Raw genomic sequence first — 26,841 nt, 5'->3', positions numbered from 1 at the left:
CCAGGCAAAGATAAAGCCAAAACCTGGAAATAGCTGGCAGACTGGCAAGTTAAATAGAGCTTCCTCTCTAAACAAGTTGCATCAAGCAGATACAAAGCTATTTGTGGACTTAATTTTTTAGAAACTAAAGGCTGTTTGAAGTGGAACTTACATTGAAGCTGCATGCTGAAAAGCTCTGTCTAATACTTTTGTTTCTTTATCAGTTTGTTCTGGGAAAACAGTTGTTTAATATGTTCTATGGAGATCAGCTTTGACAGTATTCTGTTAATGCGGGTCTCAGAGCAGATAGCAGCTGAGGCAAGAATGTTGTATAGGAAAAGTTACCTCATAACAGAGTCCTACATAGTTAAGTTTTGTAGTTAGATTTATATGCTGAGAAATCAAGTAATCAGTGCTGTTTCATGCGAGTGTCTCCAAAGCTTGGATTTAACTGGATCATATCAACTGAGGGACAAGAAACAGAAACAGCTTTCTAAAGCTGGAAAAAACAGGACAGGGTAGGAGCACAGTACAGGAAGAAATTATGTGTGATGCACATGGCATCTGATTTTAATATGAGGACTTTTTCTGCCCTCTTTGAGTATGTAGCTGAAGTATGTCATTTGTTTTAATGTCCATGGATTGCCTCGTTATTAAATTAAACATGACCTCTGCATTTCTATCAAACTCAGAAAGAAATGCTGCTTTTGTAACTTTATAGATGCTTTTGTCAAGTATATTTATAGCCTATTTATTCAAATAGTTCCTATTATCTTCAAAAGATACTCCAGAAAGTCTGGCACCTTGCAGTAGCTTTGTACCTTTGCTGTAATTTAAATGAAGAGTTTGAAGATGATCGCTTCTTTTCTACTCTCTGAGATACAATCTTTCTGTCCTTACCCCTATCTATTTCTTCCCTGGTATTTTGGCTGCCAGTTTTAGTTCCTTGGACAGCACTGTGGCCTTTGAAGTCAGAAGAAGAATGTATCTTTCCACATGATCAATAGGCATTTGGCCACCACATATCCACAACACTATTTTTAAAAATAATTACAGAAGTTTCTCCTGAGAGATAGGAAAATAAATTCTTGAATAGCTAAGCATTCATCAGATGAGGCTGAGATAAGCAGATGAAATGGAAGGGCTGGATCAAACTGCTACGGCATTAAATTTTTATGCTTTTACTTTAACATTTTTTGCTAGATGAGTTAACACTTGGCCTATTTGTACTCTATACTTAGGTTTGGTGTTTTTTTAATTTTGATATATTCTTCTTTTTCTCAGTTGCTAATAGAAAGTAGCAAAATGCCAACATCTCCCCTTGCATTGTAGCCTTTGCAGATGTATATTTAAGCAGACTCATCTCGTCCAGGGAAATGCTAGGGCTCTGACAGCCAAAGATCCACAGGCTCAGCTTTAGTCAGGAAGTTTTAGGGGAATAAGAGGCAGACGCAAACTGGGGGAAGGAGGAGAGGCAGCATGAGAAAAATGAAGCTGGGGCTCATTTAAAGAGAAAAAAATCTCTACATTGTGTGAGATTCAGAGTACAGACAGAGCTGGCAGTGCAAGACTGACTGATGGAAAAGTTAGAAAATGGGCACATTGTTAAAATTACTGCACGTGGTAATAGGTGGTAAATAGGGAATGAGGTATTTATGTCCACTAAAAAATTATCACATCTGATAGAATATTTTTCCCCCTGTGAGTACATGTAGTGATGCACTAAAGAAGAAGATTATGACTGTATCTTTTCAGAGAGGGCTACAGAGAGAGAAATTTACTAGAGAGATGTATAATGTAGCTATGACCTGCTTGAAAGGCAACAAGAACCTATGTTATATACACCTAATAAAATATGTCCTTTTTTTATTAAAAGCATTTACTTGAAAAAAATGTACTAATCATAAATTAGATTTTTCCCATTTTATGTAATTCTTATTTATTTCATTTAATAGAGGCTAGAGATATCACATCTTCGTACCCTTACAGATAAAAATTTATGCAGTTTTCAGTGTAATTAATTACTTAAAGGATGAATAAGACTACAGCAAGGACTGTGAAAATATAGCTGTTTGTAATAAGGAGCAAGCACCAGGAATATGTGGGGTAGTGAAATATAGGGAGAAAAATATGGCAGTCAATGGAATGGAATGGAATGGAATGGAATGGAATGGAATGGAATGGAATGGAATGGAATGGAATAAAATAAAATAAAATAAAATAAAATAAAATAAAATAAAATAAAATAAAATAAAATAAAATAAAATAAAATAAAATATTTTTAGTTGGAAGGGACCTACAAGTCCAGCTGCCTTGCCACCTCTGGGCTGACTATTAGGGGCATTGTCCAAATTTCTTTTATACACTGACAGACTTGGGGCTTCAGCCACCACTCTAGGAAGCCTCTTTCAGTGTTTCACCGGTTTCTCAACAAGGAAATGGTTCCCACAGTCCAGTCTAAAGCTCCCCAGTTGCTGCTTTGAGCCATTCCCATGTGTCCTGTCACTGGATCCTAGGAAGAAGAGTTCAGTAATTTCCTCTCCACTCCCCCTCCTCAGGAAGCTGCAGAGAGCAATGAGGTCACACCTCAGCCTGTTTTTCTCCAGATTGGACAAACCCAAAATCCTTAGTCGCTCCTCCACAGGACACACATTCTATCCCTTTCCCCAGCTTTTTTCCTCTCTTCTGGATATATTCAAGTACCTTAACATCCTTCTTGAACTGTGGGGCCCAGGCTGATTATGCAGTGATTATTGCACCCTGACAATGTAGATTATGTCTCTTAAATGAATCTCCTTGCTTGCTTCAGCTATCAAAGTAAAAGTTTATGAATTGTCACAAAAAAGAAAACAACAACAACAACCAAAAAAAACCTAACCACAAAACCAAAGCAAGCAAACAAACAAAAAAAATAAATAGAAAAACTGTAAAGAAAGAAACCCTAAACAGTGATAAGTGTGAAAATTGAACCAAAACTTATGGCTAAGAATTTCTGATTCAGGGCACTATTTTTCTTGAGCCTTTATTATTATTCCTGTATGAGACAAGCTTATCTAGAGGGAATTCCTTAAGGCAAATGCTGCCATCTAGAGAGAAGCAGAACAAAAGTACACGATCTAAGTGATATGATTTTTGTGTCCAGAGAGATCCAGGAGCAGCTGGACACAGAATGTCCACAGAATGGACTGCAGTGACAGGGATGGGAGTCACTGGGATGTCTTTTCAACAGCTGTTGACTGAAAATATTCAGATAACTCCAACAGACACTGAGCGAAAAACCACTGAGAAAATCCTGACAAAGGATTTTGAGCATGTATCAAAGATACTGAATAAGCATTTAATTTCTTTAGCCAGTTAAAATAATTTTATGCTGTACATTTTTTCTTGATGTTTCATTTTTTTCTGAGAAAAGATGTCACTCTAAATTTTTTTGGTTTAAAGGAAGAAATGCAAAAGGAGCTTGCATTATATGCAATTTATTGTTTATCTGCCTTTTTTTAACATCACAAAATTCTGTTTACTTTTCAGCTGGTCTTGAGAACTAGGATTGCAAAATTCAAATAGAAGGACAAACACAAAGAAATCACTGAAAATACCTGGAAGACAAGAATGAAAAGTGGGGATTTACCTTGTCTCAGTATATTATGTATGCAGCTATATAAACATCCCAGTGTGTTCAAAGACTGAGCTTATACATGTTAAGCCTGAATGGCAAAAATGAATTCTTGTAGGTCCTTCCAGAAGTCTGCTAGCAATAGCATTTCTCTGGGTACAATGGAGATGACTCATTATAAACTAGTGACTTAGAAGAGCCTGCAAATAATGTTGCACGTGTTCAACCTTGTTGTGCACATTCATTTCACTGAAATTATTTGTAAGGTTCACTATAAGTTACTCAGAGTTCCAGTTTGAAACCTTCAAAGGAATAAAAATAAGGGTGGTTAATTTTTTTTCAGGCAGGTGTGTTTCAATGTCAGTGTGCAAAACTATGCAAGGAGTTCACAAGGTCTCTGTCCAGATTATTTTTAATTACCCCTTTAATGTGTTGTGCTGTTAATGGCTCTCTGTGTGTTATCTTGCTAATGATGTGGTTAAGCAGCACGTGACAAGGAAAATAAGGCAATCTGTGACTTTAGAATAGCTTAGCTGCTTCTCCCTGAGGGGTGCCCTGACGTGGAAAAGAGCTGTGGTAGGGCCCTGATTTTTTCCAATATATGCATGTTTACACGCATGTGTGTTTTCATGGCAGGGAGTTGGTATTTTCATCTGAAAATTGTGAAGCAGCTGGAGACACTTTGAAGAAATACCACTACTAGTTCCTTTAGTTTAAGTATATCTATAACATATATAATGTTAGCATGTTCTGTGTGCCTTGGGATTTGCTGTGATTTCTGAAAAGATGCTTGAGTTTTGCGCAAACTAAAAATGTAAAGATCTTCAGAGCTCTGTAATGAACTCAAACAAAATAATTTTATAGAGCAATACTGGTTTTAAATATTATTTGATAAGTGGGACATTTTCCTCGTGTTTGTAATGCATCTTGGGATCAGTAATACCTTCCACCTGGAAACTTTTTCACTCTTCATATTTCATATTAAAATTCTGTAGTATGAATATATGGTAAATTGCTCAAGCATAACCTATACACAACATGATGGAGTCAGAGAAAGGCTAGTTCTGCCCTATACCATAAAATATTCTGAAATTGCAGAGGAGATTGGTGTTGTTTTTTTTTTTTGTTACCACACTTATTCCTAGACTTTTGATACTGATGTTTCAATCCCAAAGCCTTGACAGCTAACCTTACTCTTTGTTTGTTCTTTCAATCATGAGGTTAATTGAGTTTTAAGCACCAGACATAGGAACTGTTGCAGCCCAAAAGCAATGCTTACCAGCTATTTTTATTCCATTGGTGAGGAGGCTGCAAATTTGAGGCACTACAGGAAGCTCAGCCTGTCCCTTTAAATACACAAAAAAACAAAGTAATTTTTAAAATATATTTTCTTTCTGGCTGCCACAGAGGATTAGAAAAATGAAATATGCTTTTCATAGTAATGCAAGGGCATGTTTTGAAGTGACAGTTCCATATGTTACAAGAACAACAACAAAAAAAGGGGGGGTGGTTGGGGAAAGAAAATCACAGTTGCCTGAAAATGATGGGGTAGCTTGTGAGTTTCCACAAACATGTGAATACTTTCCAAAGGCAAATTCCCAGCTTTCTTTAAATGCCAACGAGTGTCTTCATTCTCTAGCATACCATAGTGTCTTTGAAAAACTTCAGCCTTCCAGAATGCCAGTGATGTAAATAGAATTCTGCATTCCTGCAGTGGAATATTTTTTTGCTCTTATTTAGAGTCATTTATTTCCTTTGCCAGCTCCTCAACTTGCAGTTCTTCACTGTGGCAGGGTCACTTCCCTATAATGACCAGGGAGGGGCATCTAGAAAAAACAGAGAATAGATTGAGTTTAAAGTAAGTAAAATTTAACGGATAAATTTGGCAAGGAAAGGCAGGTTCTTCCAGGATTAGAAACCTATCTTAAAGCGTCTGCTTTCTTGGTTTTGTTTGGCTTTAGGTTTTTTGGCAGTTTGGTGCTCTTTTTCTGTGGGTTTTTTAATTTTATTTTGTGTCTCTTAGTGTGTTATTAGAGTGGTTAGAATTAGGTTTATTACTTCAGAATTAAATGTACCTATGTCTTCCGCCAGTAAAATTCTTACTGGTGGTCATGAGGAACATGATGAAACAACAGGGAAGGAGCTGGACAGGGATTGAGACTTGGGTCTCTGAGCCAGTCCTGTTTGCATGGGTAAAATTATTCAGGGGAGGCTGCTGTTAGGGGTGGTGGGCTTGAGAGACAAGAAGGAAACAGTGTCTGTTAATCTGTGTGGGCATCTGTGTTTTGCTCAAAAGTCTCTTTAGATAAAAACTGCACAGTATATGCTACTTTTTTTTTTTTTTCCAAAGCAAATACAAGGGGACAAAAGTTGCATGGATTTTGAATGCCTAAGATTCATTCCGTTACAGGATGCAGTCTTGGTATCACAAGACAATTTATCAGTGGAAAATTCCCCACAGATTTAGTAAACCGCAGCTTCATTATCCGTATTTTCAAATGTATTTTGAAATAACTTTCCAGAAATGCCAGTATCACCTGGAATACAGTTTGTGTTAAAACTTGCACTGAGGTGTCTTATTTCTGGCATCTCTGGATTGTTGATAGACTAGAGATGGCACAAATCTATGCAGAATACATTCCAAACAAATTCAGGACAAAATTTTATTTAATTGAGATTTTCCAGAAATTAGGAGTTTGGAATTAAATTTATAGCACATTCTAGTTTAGATAGTCATACAATCGTATAAAAATCCCCACAATTTATTTTCTGCCAGACTCACTGGGCATATCTTTGACTTTTAAGCAACTTTTTGCTCAAAACTGAACATGTGCAGTGCAAATAAATAGATACAGGCATGCATGAATGCTTCTGTAAGCTGGACACTGTGCAACTGCCAAATGCATCTGGTACAGCGGGCAGCAACATCAGTAAGTTTTATCTCTCTCACCTGTCCCAGAACAGCTTGCTGTATACAGATAAGCATTTCCCTTCTCTTCCTTTCTTTTCAAGTTAAAAGACAGTACATTCACTTCATTCCTGCAAGTGTCTGTTTAGACTTTGTAAATGTGGCCTCCTCCTACTTTAGCAGTTCTAGGTTACAGTCCTGTTGGGGTTTTATTTTCATTCAATAGCATGTTACAATGGTAATATTCTTCCTTTTTTCTCTTTAAATAAGCTGTTTCCAGCCCATGACTTGGTCTGTTGAAGGTATTCAAACTTGATCTGTTCATAAGTATGGAACATATAAAAACAGATGAATGAAATCAAAAGATCCTTTTAACAGTGGTTTGTAAATGGATGTCTTACAGGAACATACTGCTAGTAGCCGTATTATTGTGTACTATGTTCCTTTCTTTGTGTATTTATCACAAAATACAAATCCATGCAGATTCAGTGATACTAAACAGCAATGCAGTGCTGCAAGAACTGTGGTAGTTTGTAATCACTTTTTCATACACTGTGTGACTGGATCATAATGTAGGTTAGAAGTCCTAAGTGAAACTGCAGGGAGAAATGAGTTATTACAGGATCTGGAAGCTGATGAAGACCGGAGCTAAAGAAATTCTATTTTGGAACAAGCAGTAAAAAATCCTGACTAGCTGGGACATTGATTTTATTTTGTCTAAAAGATGGCATCCCCAGGATATAAATTCCTAGCACTAGTCCAAAGTGCTTGGTTGAATACTGACACATAGGGAAATCTTCCAACAAATCAATGCCAAGAACATCTATCTCATCAGACATAAGCATGCCTTGGTTTATAACCACTTTCTGTGACATGGTTTGGGCCCAGTTTTTCTGCTGATTTGTTCTACTTTGTATGTTGACCCATTTTGTCTGTAGTAGATTCTTGACAGGGGGGATTATGACCTACACCATTGTGTAACAGAATTATTCTACTCCGTCAGATAATGATGATCACAGAGTGACCTACCACAAAGGTTGTGATAGGAGTTCTTCACCTCCCTCTGGAAAATGTGACAGGTAATGAATTGTTGACATGTTTCAAAAGACTCAACTCTTTCTTCTGAAAAACAAAATAATAATCAGTAAAATCCAAGAGTATTCTCTTTTCTGCAAGCCAATGAGTTTGTCCTGTGTGTTGAACTATGCCCCCAATCACTCCTAAACCATTGTTGTTGCCTGATTTGATTGTCCATTGACCTATGCTTGGCTTCTGTTTGTGCTGTCTGGGCTTAATGTTTGGTTTCCATCTATCATGATACTACCTTTCTCCTGAATGATAAACTCTGCATTCAGCTAATAGAGCTATAAAAATTAACCTAGTTAACTTTTATTGGCTTGTTTTGGTCAACTACAAAGAAGGTGCGACAAGACGCACCCCTGACCTGAGCACAACCTTCATCATCAACTTGTGGCATGTGACCTGCCTGCTATATGTCAGATAGTTATAGCTGACCTCCAAATGCTATTTTCAAAAACCCATGCATTAAGCAGTCTTTCACTTGTAGTAAAACTGGAATTGGAAGTGAATGAGCTGTAAATTCCATGGCCTACAAAATAGGCCAGATAGTGTAACTGTGGAGCTGGACATGGCTTCCTATATGGCACAGAAGGGTACTTTCACAAACCTCAATAAACAACCTATTTCTCTTTGGACTTACCGTCCATTCTCATCTGGAAGGCAAATATTGCATTCACAGAGTAGGACTTGTCTGGCCATGCTCAGGTGTGCACATCTAACCTGGCTGCTGCTGGCAGTCTGTGCCCTTAGAGCAAAGTGCAGTGCAGGCTGCCTCAGTCTGAAACCGCTGTTGAAATAGATCAGACGAATAACTGTCTGTAACTCTTTACAGACTATACGGAAAAAGTAGACAGTCTGCTGGCACTTCCATCTCCAGTGTGGTCACCTGAAATTTCGTGAGCTGGATCCTATTAATCCTTTGTTAGGCCTGTCAGCACAGCCCTCAAGGTATATGGCTGCTGTGAAAATGTCTTTAAAGTCTGCTGCATTTTTCCCCTTAATTAAGCAATGCTGCCTCTCTTTCAGAACAGATACCATAGTTTTTGTTTTATTCTTTTCCAGATGCATCTTTTTAATACATAAATTAGAAGTGCTTTCAGTCTCCTCTAAATATGGTCCCAGTATTCCAAAACATGTAAATTAGCAGTGCTTTCAGGTTCTTTTAAATTTGCAGGGCAGGACTGCAAAGAACTGCTGTGTTCTGTGGATCATTCAACTACCTACACATACCTTAATGCCTGGCCACTAAACATACCTTAATTAATTAATTAATTAATACCGTAACTTAATGCCTGGCCACATAACATAATCTCAGGGTCTGTCCTGTAATAGCCACTGTTTCTCATGCTTCAGAATAGATTTCCTTTCAATTTTTAATTTAAATCCCGCTACAGATACTCTTTCCTGACAACTGATTTAAGGGAATTTCTGGAGGCAGGAATCCAAGTTTGCCAAAATGCAGACAAACTCCAAATCCCTTCCTACTAACTTCTTGAGGCAAGAATCTCATTGCTGGGGAAAAAAATTATGTTGCCTAAATATTGTATTTCAGAATTTAATTCTGAATTGTTCTACTATTTACAAGTATTAATTTAGAGATGGATACAACTGGATCTAAAGATTGAGAAACAAAAGCACAGTTGGTGGTAGAAAATACTGGATGTTATTTAAACTTATTTTTAAAAAAAGTAGCTAAAAGCAGCTGAAATGATGAATTTAAGCAATCTCTGTGTAAAAGATGGTTAATGCATCCACAGAAATAAATTCATAGCATGTTTACAGAGAAAAAGCTAATATGCTGGATTTAACTGAGAGGTTTTTGCAGCTTTCAGAAATTCTAGGAAATTAACTTTTAAATTATTTCAAAATAGATTTGAAAAGTACTATAATTATTATTCACATCCAGGTTAATGGACCTTAACTAACTTAAAATTACTTTTATCTACCATAGTTTTCACAGTCATTTTTCTAGTCTGTGGTGAATTGATGTGTAGCTCTGCAATCATATATTGTTCAACAGACTCACAGAGCTATCACATTAAACAACACAGGCTGTGTTAATCTGTCTCAGGAATTAAAATTTTATTTCCTCTGTTACAAAGGCAAATATATGTAATTCTTAGGAATTTATAAAATAGAGGCTTCAATTGCAAAATGAGTATGCATACAAGCAAAATTAAATTACAGATTTCCATGACTTTGCCTCAGTGTCCCAACTTCAATGCAGAGAGGAACTCACTTTTCCCACGAAATAATTTTTATTATTCTCCCATTCTCTCCTTCCCCCACCCGAGAATGGCTACATGTATCTGTAGTTTGATGGAATCATTCCAGAGAGCAATGAACAGGTCAGATCAGCAACCAACTTTTTATCCATTGACATACAGACTGACTGATGGAAACTTCTAACAACCTTAAGACTTTAAGCCTCAGTACAAGAGTTTACATCAGACCCTTCACAGAAGGGGAAAGCCATTTAATCCCAGAAACTGTTAAAACTTCCCACAAGACAAAATAAACTACCATGGTATAGTGTTTGTGTATCCTATTTATTATTTCTAAACAATTCACTATGAAAGATAATAAACTTAGTTCTCTGTGTGTTTTTTTCTATTTAATCTGGCATTGGTACTTGAGTGATCTGCTTCAGATGGCAAGACCTTTATTCTCTGCCACTGACAGATTTTGCTCTGAATGCCTTCGCTTGTCAGATAGTGCTGGGAATCTTGCTCCCTCATTTCACTGCAAGAGGGAGAACTTTAAAACTTGTGTAATTCTTTGTCACAAGTTCAAGTTCCAGCTGTCACGTAATTCTAAAATAATTTCAGAGCATATTCCCTGGTTTATTACCTTACCACAAATTCCAGTATGAGATTGCAAATTGCAGTGTATTCACTGAAATAATTCTACAGTATAGCCTATGAAATCTAAGAAGCCTGAATGCAAACCTACTTGAGCAGTGTCTATTACCCAACTCTAATAACAGATGCAAGCATTATCTTGCATTCTGAGTGTCAGTCTGCAGCTACAGACACACTGCTGCCAGCCTATGCATGATCCCTGACTACAAGGGACAGGATTTTCTTCCAGATGCAAGAAAGGTTTTTGCTACTGTGTCTGTAGTGCGCAGGACTTGGATGACAGCACTCAGTTTCCTGAAAGGTACAGCCATTAACATAGCAGTGTAACTTTTGCTAAAAATGTCATCAGAAGATGATTTCATCATGTTGGTGAGTTCATCAATAAATTCAAATTGTTCAGACCTTTTCAAAGCCAACAAATATGTCTGAACTACAGAACTTTTCAATTTCTTTATTAAACCTATAATTTTGTATGATTATTCATAGCCCACATATTCAAAAATTGCAAAGCACCAAACCGTCTGCACATTATTTGCATCGGTTTGCTGTTTAATGTGTGCTCAAATGTCATCATTGGAAATCTAAGCAGGCATACATCATCGTTTGAAGACCGACTTAACAGCACTGTCCTACTCCTGACATCCTAATTCTCACTCTAAAGAAATAAAAATATGCCTTAGATAAAGAATTTGCTGTCCATTTTTAAAGCTTTTTGTTTGTTCATTTTCACTCAGCCTAGGCCTCATTTACCACAGGATTTGTGCAGGATCCTTCTGGAGTGCCTCAGAGTTGTTAAGTGACAATCTAAAAGCCGATTTAGGATTAGCTAGCTTAACCAGGTGAACTGAGGGTTTCACTTTGATTGGGTAGAAAAGCCGTAGCTGTGCTTGGAAGTCCATATTGTGATACTGAAGGGCTTTATCAACATCCTGAGAGGAGTGCATTCAGAATAGGTGATGATGCGAATCTCACTAATCAGTGAAGGATTATCTGAGGCTCAGAGCTATACTGCTTCTAATTCCTTCTTCATGACGCTGTTCATGCACTGCAAAATGATCTAGTGCAACACCAGTAGTATAAATATTAGATGAGACTCTTCAGTATCTTAATTAGTGCTTTCTAAGGGAGCAGTTCTTGAATAGTCCAGGGTAATCAGATGTTTTCTAAAAAACACAAAATCAGAATGGTAGCAGAAATCTGTGATTTTATATGTACAGTGATTGACACTATGTCATATACGACATATTACTAATTTTAAAAATGGTGTCAGCATCAATGCTGATGCCAAATTATTGGCAGGATTTAGTATTTCTGGTCACACCATTACTGTGTTGAAGACAGTGATTCTGCATAATTCTTTCCTCTTACTGAAATATGGAAATTCTCCATTAACAGATTTCTCATATATGGATTAGGAGTGTGCCAATACCCTGAGCAATCATTTAAAATAGATTTCTTCATACCCTTGACGTGTTTCTTCCACAGGGAAAAAATAAGGAGTGAGAAAATTAATGAATCACTGAATAAAGGGGGGGAGTTGTTTGTTTGGTTTGTTGTTTTTTCTTCTCCTAATAAATCTAACAGAGTATAACAGCCTAGGAAACACGGGACTGATAACCAAGTTGAGCAGCCTGGTCTAGTGGGAGATGTCACTGACCATGGCAGTGGGGTTTGGAATGAAATAATCTCTAACCTTTCGATGACTCTGTGAATTTATGAAAACTAGTATTTCCTAGCACAACTCTGTTGCAAACTTATGCTCGCACTAAATGACACATTTTCTAAATTGGTAAAAATTTATATATGTCTCTTAATGGTAAAAAAAGTGTTGCCCTAGTCTGCTTCACTACATACATTGTCAAAATGACAGAAGAAGATATCTTTAATTCTTAACATCCAATTAGATCCAATATCTACAAGACCACCAACAGAGTGAGGAATAGCCTCCCAGCATTTCTTGTAGTGTTTTGTATTCTTCGCTCTCTGTTGCTTCTTACCATACTCATTTCAGTCTTCTGGTCTCCAAGAAAGGTATTTACAAGTAATTCACAGCTCTTACAATATGTTTTTATAAGACTCTTTCTCCTGACCATAATTTTCAATAAGATACAGAGGAAAGATGGGCTATGAATAAGATCCTGGATCTGAGGAATCCAGAAACAGGTTCCGAAATTGCAGTATAGGACCATTCATAGAATAACTCCATATAGTAAAAATCCTCATCTGAGTAGTTCAGTATTGTCATATTATGAATTTTTAGTTGAATTTACTCTTTATGTAAATGAAGCTTAACAAAAAATCAATTTCGTAATTTTATAATACAAGTGTCATTACTTATTATCAGAAACATCTATTTAAACTTCATAGAAATTCAAAATATAACCTGTTTCTTTTTGAAGTAGGGGGGATGTAAATTTAAATTTTACTGCTGTTCTTAAAATTGTGTTCATACAGGTATTTCTGCTCATCATGGAAAGTAAATACTTTCAATATAGCTTGCAGTATTTCCATGAAAAGAAATAAAATAAGCATCTTAGAAACCAGACATTATAAACACAAGTAATGTATTTCATTTTAATACTGTTTTTAAAACCAGATAGCAATATTTTATCTTCTGCTTTCCATGATACTGAGAAAACATACATCCAGGTAGACTTCAGATACTGTGTCAGAGGACTTCCATTTCTATCACTCCTTAATGATGAATGAGGTGGTTCTTCTAAACAAATAAGCACTTCAGAGACTTACCCTTGACAGGGCTGTTAATCCTGGGAGTCTGCCTTATCATTGCAGAATTCAAGGGCTGAGCTTGTACAGTTTCCCTGTACTGCCTGTCTCCTACGCTGTTACTCTGGCTGAGAGCTTGGACAGAACTATTTCACATCTTGCATGTAAAGCCATGCTCAGGCCTTCTGTTCTGGTGTACTTGCAAATAGAGAGGCTTATCATCTTAGTAGCCACTGGCCTCCTTTGCTATCTGGCTGAATTTCTCCTTCAGATGAAGGAGATTAATTTCTCCTTCTGCTTTCACTGCCATATAGTTTCATTAGCAGTCTTTCTTCACTGAATGCAATGAATCTGGGGCTATAGTCTAAAGCTTACCTCGAGTGCTACAGAAACTTAAGGCAAGTCAGATCACAGTCTTTTGTCACAAAAGAATTAAAAATATGGCCCTTTAGCCCAACAGAACTTCACAAAATGGCAATTGTAAAGAAATGCAGAAAATCTCTTCTTATGATTTTCTTACCTGACAGCAGCTATTCTGCTTAATGTCACCATTAAACTACAAAGCCTTTAAAAAGCAAGAGGTAATGGTGTAATTCTAGTGATTAAGCAGAGAATTTGGATCCATTTTCACAGAAGTGAAGTGTTCTTCCAAATGTCTTTCATCCTTTCTTTCCACCACCTTTCAAATCCCTTCCACACCACCTGCCATGGAAATCTGGAACACTACCAGGATCATATAAGAATTACAAGTGAACATTTTTTATCTCCATCAGTTTCCTTATCCCTTAAAAGGCTTAGAACAGGCATGCAACTTCAGCTGCTGTTTGAAAATCAAAGCAGAATGTGTTTCCAGTTTATAAATTATACGATATTCAAAAGCACAGACTAACATTAAGGAATTGGTTACACTGCTTGACATCTAGAACTGTTTCTTCCTTTTATCTCTCTTACTTTCCCCTCCTACTCCCTCTTTCCTTTCCTTCTTGAGAATAGAACTCAAAGAAGATGTAAATTTTGATGCCTTGGGCCTTGGAGAGATAGGAAGGAAAAAGATAATGCCAAAAAATAAACTAGGGAGATAGGGTGAATAGAGGGTCTCTTTTGATCTGACATCAGTAGTTCTATTCAACTACTTTCATTCCTTGTCCATCAGAAAGATCCCCAATGCAAAGCATTAGCTTTGTACAGGCTTTTCTGAACAGTGGGAACAAAACCAGGCATGCATACTGTGCTAACTTTCATTCTAGTCTCTCAAAGATCAGCATAAATATTAATTGTCATCAAAGCCATGTGAGAGAGATTTTAACACCACTTTACATAGAGGATACTGTGAGGTGTAAATTGTTAACAAGCGTAAGGAAGCAGAAGAGCATTCCAGGAATACTGAACAGAAAATGAATGTTTGGGTCTGATCTTCAGAAGCTGTTTTCTTAATGGGCAGACAAAGCCCTGCACTCATAGCTGATAGAAAATATGCACACCATCCCCCTCAGCTGCCTGCACTGAAAAAGACAAATTCGCTAGATGTAAAAGGTGAAATCCTCACTGGAGTGATGACTAACTCCCTGACTTAAGCAGAGCCGAACTTTTCTTTACATGCTTATTTCTGCTTAGTAGGTAGTTTGTCAAAGTGAAAAAGAGACTTAGATTGTAGTTTATTTTCATGGATTTGATAGTGGCAATCCACTATGAAAAGTTCTCTGTTGTCCTTTACTCCAGCTTCATAGTCTCATTTTACAGTTTGTGCCCTCCTCAGCTATGCTGAACTGTCTGGAAAGCCAGGATTACAAATCAGGCCATTGAAATTATTTTTATTATGTTTTAAATCCTCAGGGCTTTTTTAGGTGACATTAGGGGAGAGAAAATTTACTTGGGAGTGTTCTGTGTTTTCTAAACCTAGATAATTTTACTGTTCTGGATTATAGCAAATTCATCAGACAGTTGCATCAAGTGTTAGAGGAAAGGGTAAACTAGACTGCAGTGGTACTCTTGTCAGGGGAAATATGTTTTAAAAGGCCTTGAAAATCAAAAGCATTTGGCTATTTCCATCCTGCCAGAGCCTATGTATTTTTATAGGTCCTAGCACAGTGAAAGCTTGATGCTGATTCAGGTCTTAAAATTTCCCTAATAAGCCTTTAGTAATACAACTGTCTTTAAATGGAGTATTCATACAATTTTTTAAATGGAGTAATGACATAAAGCTGTGATTTTTTAGGACTTTCTCTACCTGCTGTCAATGACAAAAAAACATGAGAGCAACTATTCTTTTTAAAAGAACCTTTCTCCACAAACTCTTAGGCAATGGGGACATGTTGCTTCTTTCTGATCTTGAAGAAAGGTGACCTACAGTTTTGAGCATAGTATCCTAAACCTTGTTTTCTGTGTCGTATCTCAGCTGCCTTTATAGCCCTTTATCTTTTAGCTAAGCAAATGCTTGCATATTTGCCATATCCCTGACATGATGTTTCTAAAAGCTATAAATCAGAACTGCAAATTAGACTCAAAGTAGGTTTTGCTGATGAGAATTCTATTTGCCCTCAATAGATATGTACCAATAGAGAGGCAAATACACCCCCCTTGATTGCTCTTATTTTGTCTTCATGTATCTATTGATTAGGACATTTATCTAAAGAATAAACATCAGCATCTTGGACAGTGTTATCAAATGTGAGGTAATCATGTCATACAAAGATTTAGTCCTGTTTTCCTAACTTTGTTATCTAGAAAACACATCATTCTCTGTTCAATTCTAGTCTTACCTCTGCAATAATTAACATTCTTTATTTTATAATATGTTAGATGTAACTTATTTTGTTCTATTTATATGTTAAATGCAATTGACCGGGGTAAATTGTGATAATTAACTGCCATTTAGTGATTTGGAACATGTGGGAAAGCATTATATTGACCACATTTTATTATAGGATGAGTATATAAAATTGATTTTGTGTGATATGAGGTTCGTGCTCTCCATTTAGCACTTTTTATTATAAATGCCTGTTAGTGCTGGTTTACTTTTTTTTTTTTTTTCCCATCAACCAGGCAGAAAATACCTTCTTTTTCTCCTTATTTTACAAAGCCAAAGGCTTGACCTGTAGCTAAAGGAGGCAGAACACTAAAGCATTGCATGTCTGGTCTTTGAAAGCCTCAGGGTCTGCTACAGCTCCTATTGAAGTCGCTGGGAGTTTTGCCATAGATTTCAATAGGACTGGGAGGAGAGCCTATGTTTATTGTTAGCTGAGATATACTGGAGTTCTGTTCACAGTGAAATAGAATGATGGGTCTGAATTGTTTCAGAGGTTTATTATGTGCAGGCTGCAATTCCAGAGAACCTCTGTTTACAGGAGGAAAAAAGTTCTACATTCCTCATACAGTCAGAATTTCCACTGAAGTCAATGAAATCTTTGCCTGAGTAAGGATAAACACTTGCAACCAAAGTAGATGATTTAGTGAAAAACAAGCACATTGCTGAAGTGCCTATTGGCTGTGCTCCTGTATTTTCTGTCATTTAGATTTGGAAAGTCATCCAATACTAATAGCTTTCTGTTACTTATATCCACTTACTTGTTGGTCACTTTACAGCAGCTACACACTACCACCTTTCTTACAAGGAGTGTTTATGTGAAAAGAAAGAGCTGAAGTTCTTTAGCTGGTTTCTCAGACAAATTCTGGTTGATTCGAAACATGCTGACATACCCTCACTTCATTTCTTACTGCTTTCTGTTGAGAACCTGATGGTTGTATGAAATCCACAATGTACCTGCAAATTTGTGCATACCAGGGATCCAAGCTTCTGAACAGTGAGGATGTCAGGGAGATTTTTTTCCTTCAGACCCCTAAGCTACATCAGCTACAGCCTAGTCTCAAGCACTTTTCATGTATAAGCATGCTGAACCCTAATGTCTCAACAGTTTTATCACTGCAAATTAACTTCTCAGTGCTTTTCCAGGATTATTACTCTGTGACACGTGTGCCAACTACTGCAAAACTGGGCTGCCACAAATTGCTGACTGAAATTTGAGGGCTTATGAGTAATTTGATACTAAAACAGAAAACACAAATAGGAGCCTTAAATGAAGCAGAATAGAATTAGAGGTTGGTCTGTCTTCCCTACTAATTCTAAATCTTCAGAGATAGTATGATACCTCAATTTGCCCCATATACGTCTGCAACATATATGTATGCCGTCTTGGTCAGGGGCTTAGTAGCACTGATCCCTCTATGCCTTCAGTGTGCATTGGGACCAGTCAAATTCTGCAGCAATACTAGTACAGTAGGGACCTCCACAGGAGGTGAGGAGTGGGGTGGAATTACTGCCATGTGTTTCAGAGTGTTTCTCAAGCTTACTGGTCTGATGTGAAAGAGAAATGATCTTCCTAAAATATATGTTAACCCTGGGTTTGAAGGGAAAAGAAAGTGATTAGAATTTACAGAGAAGAGATGTTTAAACAAAAATAACAAAACTAAAATTGTAATTTCAAATTGGAAATGATATACTATATGCTGAGAATAGGCGATACTAAGAAAACAAAAGACTTAATTTGAAATACATTAATTTCTCCACAGTCTGTATTATTCTCTGTCAAATATACTGGGAACACAAATCTGCATCTGCATTGATTGGATGAATTTCAAAGACCTTTTACCTGCTCTCTGTTTGTGTTGCCTCATATCTTTATGACATGGAATGAACTGCTTGGCGCCACGTTGCTGTTATCCATTAACCATTCCTGTTTTCCTAATCATCTTAGACTCCATCTTTCTCTGTCCTATCTGTTATTGTCTTCTGCAGAGATGTGATGTTCCTGTAGCCTGTTCTGGTTTGCATGACATGATTTGTGTTTCTGCCTACAAGGGTTTCTCTGCTGAACCCTGTACATTATCTTCCCCCAGCCCCCCTCCTCTGTAACCAGGAGAAGAGGGTCATACATCTGTAAAATGACAGCACTTATGAAAAATGGGAGTTTGGTACACATGGCTCTCATCAGACACAGACTCATCTTCCATGCCACAGACACTACTTGTTTCCTTGCAATGCAGACTGTAGCTGGAAACACAGGAAACACCTAATAAATTGCCTGACCTATCAAATTAACAAGTCATCAAGAAACTATTTTGGTAATCAATGAGCAAAGCAGAATTGTTTGCTTTCAGGCTGAGCAAGAAGAATGCATGGAGATGGAGCAATTTATTTTCTTCATCTCTCTTCTATAAACAGCATTTAGCTGGATTGTAAGTTTGTTGCAGTACATGGAAAAATGTGAGGAATCTATTTTTAGAATTAGGAGAGTTCAGACCTAGAGTCATGCATTGGCCTAAGTTTGTGGCTGAGTACAGAACTCAAACACGGATATGCTTGGATATATGACAATATAATTATGTCATCACAATTTCTGGTGAAGGTGGTTTTAGTTCTGATTGTAATAAATACATAACCAAAATTAAATTTTGTGGGCTTAAGCATGGTATGAGTTGAAGGAAGTCTCAGCGTAGTCCCTATGCTCGCAGCCTTGTCGAGAAACTACAAAGTATAAAATTTTCAGCCTTTATCTAAAGCACATAATAAAACTAAAATGAGTAATTGACAATGAGTGAAGAAGCAGGCATTTTCATTTTCTACTTGATGTGCCCTGAGAAATAGAAATAAGTTGTCTCTTACTTCTGGTTAGAAAAGGTAGATGTTGAGAGTGCTGAAAATTAAATCATGATGCTGGTTGTGCAGGCAACTCCCAAGGATAACTGAAGCATTTACTGCCCAGTTGGGATACTGCAGCAAAGACTGTTCCTGTGAAATAGGAACAGCATAGAAGAACAGCATAAGAACCCAGAGACAGACTGGAAACTTTTGATTTTTACTTATAACTGCCAAGGATGATGTGCCTAGTGAAGCTTGTATAGGAGACAGCAAGATGTTAAATCAGATGTCATTTATGCTGTGAGCTTATCAGTAGATGTCTGCTTGAGTACCCTGTCAAACTGTGGTCTCAAAAGCAATTGAATTATTTGGAAATTTGTAGAACATCAGTAATGTTACTACTACTGTGACATCTTCTTGCCTTTCTTGGGCATTCTTGTGCTGCTTAGCTTCCTGTTTTAATGACAGGCTTTTAACAAATCTCCATCACATTTGTAGAAGCTCCTGGAAGATTATGCATAATTTCAATTGATCATTTACTTAATTACTTTTTTAGTAAATTGAAAATCACAGAGTCGAAATCCTGACAGGAGAGAATAGAGCTCTCTAGATTATCAGGGTATTTTCTATGGTCCTCATTTTCCATTACTTTCTGACAGTGGAAGAACAGAACAACTGCTGTAGAGGAGTAAATGGGAGAATGCAGGAATCCTAAGAAAAATTATAAATATGTCTTGTTGTGGAAATTCTTTTACAAATTCTTCTTATTTATTAAAAAAAAATTGCTTTGAAGTTATGCATACTTTTTTCTGTCTAAACTCAGTTCCTTAGCTGTAGTCACAGTTTATTAAGATGTTTAAGCATATGGTCTTTGATAATTGTTTTTATGTTGTAAATCTGTTTCAAATAATAATAATGGGGAAATTTTGTTGTATTCTCATGAAGGGATGAGGGGTGGTGTGTGTGCAAATTTTCCACCTTTGTCAGTGTTATTTTTGCCTTGGTGTGCAGAATTCTTTTTGTGGATGTAAGTGAAGATTGTGAAGATTGTGTGATAAATGTATATTTTAATGACAGTTCTTATGTATACATGTGTGTTCTCAATACCAAAAACACGTAACAGGGTTCCTCCCCCCACCATTTTAATGTAAACCTCATGTGATAATAATCATTATAATTGATAATAATTAAAATTGGCCAAAATTAGGACTGTGAAATTTGGCACTAAGTTTCAGATGGGGTAAGAGTATGGGTTACACCAATGGCTGTTTACAACTGCCTAAATCCAGAAGTACACCAGAGTCAATGACTCATGGACTCATTCCATGTGTGCTGAGCAATTACTCCAGTATGTGTATAGAAAACTTTAAAATTGTGCTGTTGCAGAATGTGTAAAAAGGAAAAAAAAGTCTGAGTTTAATTAACTCTTTAATTTTTGAGAGGGAGAAGCAGTGAATGGAATGTAACTAATTGGTTAACTCTGTCATTTAACTTTTTAACAGGAAGAAATTTTGTGTATAAGCACTGAGTTATGGTAATTATGATTTCTTTTCCAAAACGTCCCAAACAGAAATTGTATCTGATATACATCAAGATATAATAAAAGACACTGATTACTGGAATATTTGTTGAAGGTGGCATACCTTCATGTTAGATTTATTACTGAATTTTAAAAATACTTGTATCACATAAATGCTAGAAACTCTTTTGTCCATCCTCAATCCCATAGTATCTAGTAGTATCAGAACACGTGCTATTAGAAAATCAAGACTTGATTTTCATCTTTCAGTTGTTACTCTGTAATAGAATAAAATCACCTTTTTCATTTTTTAAATCTACAGGAAGTTTGAGATATAAATAATTTTCTTCTTTAAAAAGGGCAGAAACCTAAATCTTTCTTATATTTGCTCATATCTTTCGTTAGTTTAGAATTTTTTGTAGCAGATTCTGTCTGTAACACTAGCAGCAGTTTGTTTATTCATAATTTCAGATTTCAGAAAGATAAATGGCTGTAGATGAGCATCTTCTGGTATCTTAAGGAAAGACTTCTGTCATATGTCAAGATATTCAGTTTGCAACTTTGAAAGTCAAGGTTAACCATGTAAACCTATAACAAGAGAGCAGTGAAAATGTTTTTTTGAGCTTAGCTTTATTTAATAGTAGCTGTAAGTGTTGTTTTGCTTTTTTGCATTATGTTTTCACTTTGCTAAATTTAATGGTCCTTGGTATGGGACTGTTCAGCTCGTGGGACTTATGCATTTCTCAAGTCAACTTCTGGTTTAACAGATGTTTGTTTTAAGAGTTCCTCACCAGTATAAATTATAGTGGACTAAATTGCTCATTTAAGGGCATGACAAAGTAACTCTCAGAGCATGCTCTGGTATGTGAAGCAAGCTGGGTAAGTGCAAAAAGCAGCACATGGGTCTCCATGAAAAAGTCCTCTTTGCTATGTTTTAGAAAAGGACTCTGTCATACAAAAGTTATGCCTCCTGCTAAAGTAGTTGAACCAGCTGCATCCCATGTGCTGAAAACACTCTTGTCTCTTATTTCTCTTGTTCAATTATTGTGTCTATAAATTGCAGTGGGCCACCTGTGCAATGCACTCATCCAGAATAGCCCCAGAGGAAGCATTAACATATCAAGGCTCATAAAGCACAAATCCTTAAATGTAAAAACTGACACTTTCATCCTACTCCAGCCTACATCTATATAGACATTAAAACAGAAAGGAGTAAAGAATATTTTGCTATGCAATTTGAAGGCCCTGCTCTCTTCATGCAGAGGTCAGCAGCAAAACTCCTCTTGATTTTTCCTTGGGAATAGGATCAAGATATAAAAAGCAGGAGTTCTAGTTGCATATTTTAGAAACATATTCTGACTTTTGACATCTATCAAATTTGATAACCTACCAAAAAAAAAAATGAAAGGAAGGCTTCTGTTCTTGACATTAACCATATTTTTAATATTCCCAGTCTAAAAGAATTATATCCGATCTCTCTGGAAATGGGAATGTGGGTTTGGACTGACCAAAGGAAGGTCTCCAGGTTAGCCAAACTGCTTCTTCCATCTCTAACACTCCCTTTTTAGAAAAGGTTTAAGAATTATTCTTCTTTCCTTGACATGTCAATGATAAACTAACAAACGCTGAGAGTGCTTTTTTAACCTCTGGGCATAGCCATTGGCCAGAATGGATGTAAAGATGGCAGTTTTCCCATCACTGCAAGCTGAAGCACAGGTAACTTCCAACAGGGACAGACGAAGGTGAGAACTGACATTTTCGATCAGCTTGAGCAGTACTTGAGAAACATCCTTAGGAAGCTCTCTAGAGAAGCAACCACCCCTATGCACTTATCTCCAGTGAATTTGAAACATCATTGGCATTAGCAAGTAGATAACAGCAATAATTGTGGTATAGACATTTTTCTGTTCTTGGCATAGATTGCTAAGGTACCCCCTGCTTCACTCCATTTAATCTCTAAATGTATGTATGCTTTCAGTTAAGATTTTCTCCAGGCCAGTGTATGTATATTCTTCAGGACCTCTTATGAGAAGTGTGCTACCACATGCTACAGGGTTGTGCTTTGAAGGAATTGGGTTTGGGTACAGGAACTGCTGAACAAGACTGTGTGTACAGAGAGAAGCAATTCAAGGCAAGTGTCTCATAAGATCAGCAAACAACTGGGTGATGCGCATTTCCCAAAACAAAAGAAGATTCCTCATGCTAAAAGCAAATAGTGCTGTTTTGGAGCTGGTTGCATACCTAAGAGTACAGACCCACCTAATCGCAATTTAGGATTCTGTCTAAACAGCATATTCACATTTCTGTATCTTGGACATTTGATGTTTATTGAAGTGGCTGCCTGTTTGACTCAGCCCTTCATAAACCATGCCGTTCATTACCTTGGTGTTTAACCTGTTTGGTTCTCTTTATTTTTTACTTATTCCCTAGCTCCAAGTCTTAAAACAGTTTCTAACACATCCCAACATTGCAAACCTTTTCCTCTCTGCAGCACAATTAGACCCCTGACCTTCTATTCCCCAAAGCTAAAGAAATGCCAAATTGCCACAAGCACTTCATTATGTTTATGTATTGGTCCCGTGAGACTTGAATTTTCTCTGGCTGTCCACATCCCTCTTTTTATTTCCTGTTTATTGGCATCATACAACTTTCTGCTATATCCAGTGCTCTTGAAATTGGTTATATATTTTTTAATCAGGTAAGGTTATTTATTTAGTGATTTTCTGTTTTTTTTCCAAAAATGTGTCTTCAATACGAACCACTGAATTAGTGACTATTGCAAAATCTAAAGAAAGGGAAAAGTAAATCAGAATTCAACAGTCTTAAGCATAGAGACTTGTACTTTATAGTACAAGAAGACTTTGTGGGTTTGGAGCAAGATCCAGCATAGGTGTGTTCACTGCTACTCACATGAGTAGCCTCTTCAGGACATTACTGAACCCTTAATTTTCAAGTGCACCCTTGCAAAAGCTTTCACAGTCGACCTTCCTAATTGCACGTAGAAAACTACCCACAAATGAACACGTTTTCCCTGGAGAAGACAGGTCAGTGAAAATCATTCAGTAAGGGATTCAATATTGTTTTATCAACTTTAATACATAATACTGCTTAATACATCTTCTGTTAAATCAATCCTATGTAAGTCTTTACTGTGCCTGTTATTACAGAACACACACACATTATGTGTGTTCTGTAATAACAATCTTTATCTGTCAACTCTGCTCTTAGAACAAAAAAAAAGAAAACAAAAAAGATGTAAAAATGGTGGCCTCAACTATTGATGCTAGCAGGAATTCTGTCATTCTTTTAGTGAATCAGACACTTTTCAAAATAGCATTACCCTGGCCTTTGAGAGGAACTGCATCTGTAGTTTAGCTTCTAAGATCCTGCTGAGATCCATTTTCTGTTGTGATTGCAGCCTTTGCTTTTAGTACTCACCTTTCCATATATTCCCAATAGACTCTGGTAGCAGGCTCTGGTAGATTTTTTTCACTGATCAGTTCCTATGTCAATTTTTCACGTAGTTAAGAACAGCATAAACAACTAAGAAAAACTGTCCATCTTTGTGCAAAATTCAATGCAGTGCAAATGCCATATTTTTGGCACAATGCTCTGTAATATCCAGAGTAGTGACCCTTACTAGAAGTCAAGGTCAGGACAAAATTATAATAATGGTCACTTCTGGGCTTAAAATCTATTAATCTGTTTTCATTATTTGTAAACACATGAGGTTAGGGACTTGTGAGCAGACATGGCAAGAGAATAACATCCTGTTAGCTCATGCCCTGTAGACATCTTGGAAGAGTGGGTAGTTCAGCCTTAACCTGACTCAGAAGTAAGAGGAGGCAACACATAGGAGTGTTCTTGATGGAGAACGCTTCAGCAAGGGGGTTTTCCCATAGGTACACACTGATTCTTTACTACTTTCTTTTAAAATTCATATTTTTAAAAAGCCTATTTTTCATAGCTTGTGAGGCCTACAGGTAGAGTTTGAAATTACCAGTTCAGAGTGATCAGTGAAAATGTGCACCTCTTTCTCTCTGGGGCTTTCCTCTGTGTTGAGTCAGTAGTTGTTTATTTGTAAAATAGTAAAAACCCAGTTTGAAGTTGTCCAAAATTAGGTTTGGAAATCAATTCCTGACTTCCTTTGGCTATAAAAAGTTCAGATTTTGCCTATGAATATCTTGATTGTGTTTGAAAAACCTGTTGCTTAGCTGAACAGAGCTGCCTTTCTCCTTGTGCACATACCTACACACCATTTGCAAAATATTTGTACTTATCCTGATCACACTTGGAAATGTCTGATTGTTCTAAACTTAGGATCAGATTTTTAAGGAGATTTAGACATCAAAACAGGCTGAAAATTATCAACACACTCTGTGTATTGCATGGAAATTGCTGTGGAACTACTAACAGAAAGTTGACTGCCTAGGTCAGTGAGATCCTTCTTAGGCAGTCGCAGATGGAAAGAAAAGGTCTGACAGATGGCAGAAAGATGAGTGGTATGAATAGATCCATTTTTAAGAGGAAAGGTGTAAAAAGTATTTGTCTCTGGTTTATAACAAAAATGTCCTAGAGAAAATGTGAGGCATATTCTCATTTCTGGCATTAGTTCCAGTCATGAAATCTGCTCTTTTGTTTTTCCTGGGAATAAATTACACCAGAGGATGGGTAGAGAATATCAAAGTGACCTTCTTGATGATTGGATCTAAACTTGATGATTGCATTTCTTTTCAGCAAGCAGTTTCCCTATTTCTCTTCATTTCTCCACTTTCCATATTTTGGCAATGATATAATGAGAAACATCAAACTTTTCATGTAGACTTTTCAAATGTGAATTTGTATTTTTTTTTGTTGGTAGCTACTAAAGAAATATTTACATGAAGTAAAGCAACTCCTCTTTCCCTAGCTTATAGAAATGGAGAAAACAATTTTTTTTCCTGTAAAAAAGGGGGTCAGTTTGGTGGCACCACCTGCCAGACTGTTTTACAGCTTAGTGTCTCACAGTCAGTCACTTCTTTCCCACTATTACCAGTCATGACAGGGCTCCATGTTCTAAGTCAGCTGCATGCTTCCCTCATCTCAGGAAAGGGGAGTGCTGTGGAGGCTCATGCTTCAGCACAGCTATCACTGACAGAGAGCAATGAAGGCACATGGCAAGCCTCAGCCTTTTGGGCAGCTGGCAATGGCTCACCACTCTGCGGTGGTACAGTACAGCCCCAGCACAAAAGCAAAGACAACCATCTCATGTAAAAAGTAGTGACAGATGGAGGACAGAGCTTCAGGAAGGAAATTATGACCAGTTACAGAGGGCAAAGCCAAAGAAAAAATGACTGTACAGCACAGCAAATTTCCCTCTTTCTGTAGCCTGTGAGAACTTGGTTTAAGCCATGCATATGCTGCTCACACCATTTTCACTGCAGCAGCAGGTGTTTGGAAGGCCTGTGAGAGACAAACAAAAGAGTAGCAATACAAATACGGGCAGACTTCTTCTTCCAATAACAGAACTCTATATGGGTATTGAAAACACATACAAGTCACCTGTATATTTTATGTTAAACCACAGAGGGTAATGTAATGACAAACTGAAAATCTGGAGATGTCCTTCTGAATTTACTTGTAGAAAAACTTCACTGAAAATAGTAAAATAAAACGGCTATAAGATAGTGTAAGATTAGACCTCAGGTTTAATCTTACAGTAACTGGGAATTTACCTCTGGGTTTACCCGTTTGTGCAAGAGATGCTAGGTGAGGTAAAGACAGGACTACATGCCTTGATTATAATATCCTGGAGTTTCTGGGTTCTCAGCAAGATTGCTGACACTGTACACTGGGGAATTTGTATGCAAATGTCATTACTATTTTCTGTCAGAATGTTCTTATATTACCTTGCCCAAAAAAAAAAAAACCATATAAGTGATAGCATTCTCCTCCCAGTGAATCATTAAGCTACAAAAATGGCCTCAAGATTTCATTGGAATTATATTCACCACTCTTTGGACAATTTTTGGGTAGATTCAAATAGAAATAAGGCCACTCCCTCAGCCTTTCTAGTGGATTTCAAATGGTGGGTATTTGAAACCCAGATACAGTCCTAAACTCAGTATATAAGGCTTCAGACTCTCTTCAAAAGACCAGAGTAAGGAATTTTGAGAGTTAGGGGTTTATTTTGACATAAAAGTAAAATAGAGCAATCCCAACCTAATTCACTCCAAATACAGTCTTTCTACTTCAGTGAAATTACAAACTGGATGTAAAGTCAGGCTGGGATGAAGGCAAGGTATTTTTTAGTTGGCTGAAATTCAGCTGCAAGTCATAGCCAAGTCAAATATTTCAGAGCAAGTAGGACTTTTTTTGTGAGATACATACTGACATGCAGTAATTATCTACATAGTAATGAAAGGATGCCTTCAATTAATATCATCATTTAAATCCAAGTTCAGATTTATAGCACTTGCAAGCCTTTAGGGTTTTCTAGACCTTGGGCTATGACTTGCAATTAATACATTTCAGAGTTTT

At 37.0% G+C, this 26,841-nt stretch overlaps 1 protein-coding gene across 12 annotated transcripts in view; it reads left to right on the top strand.

Annotated features, from left to right (window-relative positions):
- The window catches only part of FAM241A (family with sequence similarity 241 member A), a 449,214-nt gene that overhangs the window by 304,607 nt on the left and 117,766 nt on the right, over positions 1 to 26,841 (top strand). Inside the window, exon 1 of one of the 12 annotated variants that reach the window (XM_038135580.1) lies at positions 23,324 to 23,366. The exons of the other annotated variants lie outside the window; for them this stretch is intronic. Coding sequence (XP_037991508.1) covers positions 23,339 to 23,366 — 28 coding nt within the window. The 5' untranslated portion in view covers positions 23,324 to 23,338. Of the gene's footprint in view, positions 1 to 23,323; positions 23,367 to 26,841 lie in introns of those variants that run through there. 12 annotated transcript variants of the gene reach the window in all.

This window comes from Motacilla alba, chromosome 4, assembly GCF_015832195.1.
Source record: "Motacilla alba alba isolate MOTALB_02 chromosome 4, Motacilla_alba_V1.0_pri, whole genome shotgun sequence".
NCBI classification, from domain to species: domain Eukaryota; kingdom Metazoa; phylum Chordata; class Aves; order Passeriformes; family Motacillidae; genus Motacilla; species Motacilla alba.
This window is presented reverse-complemented; position numbering and strand designations above follow the sequence as displayed.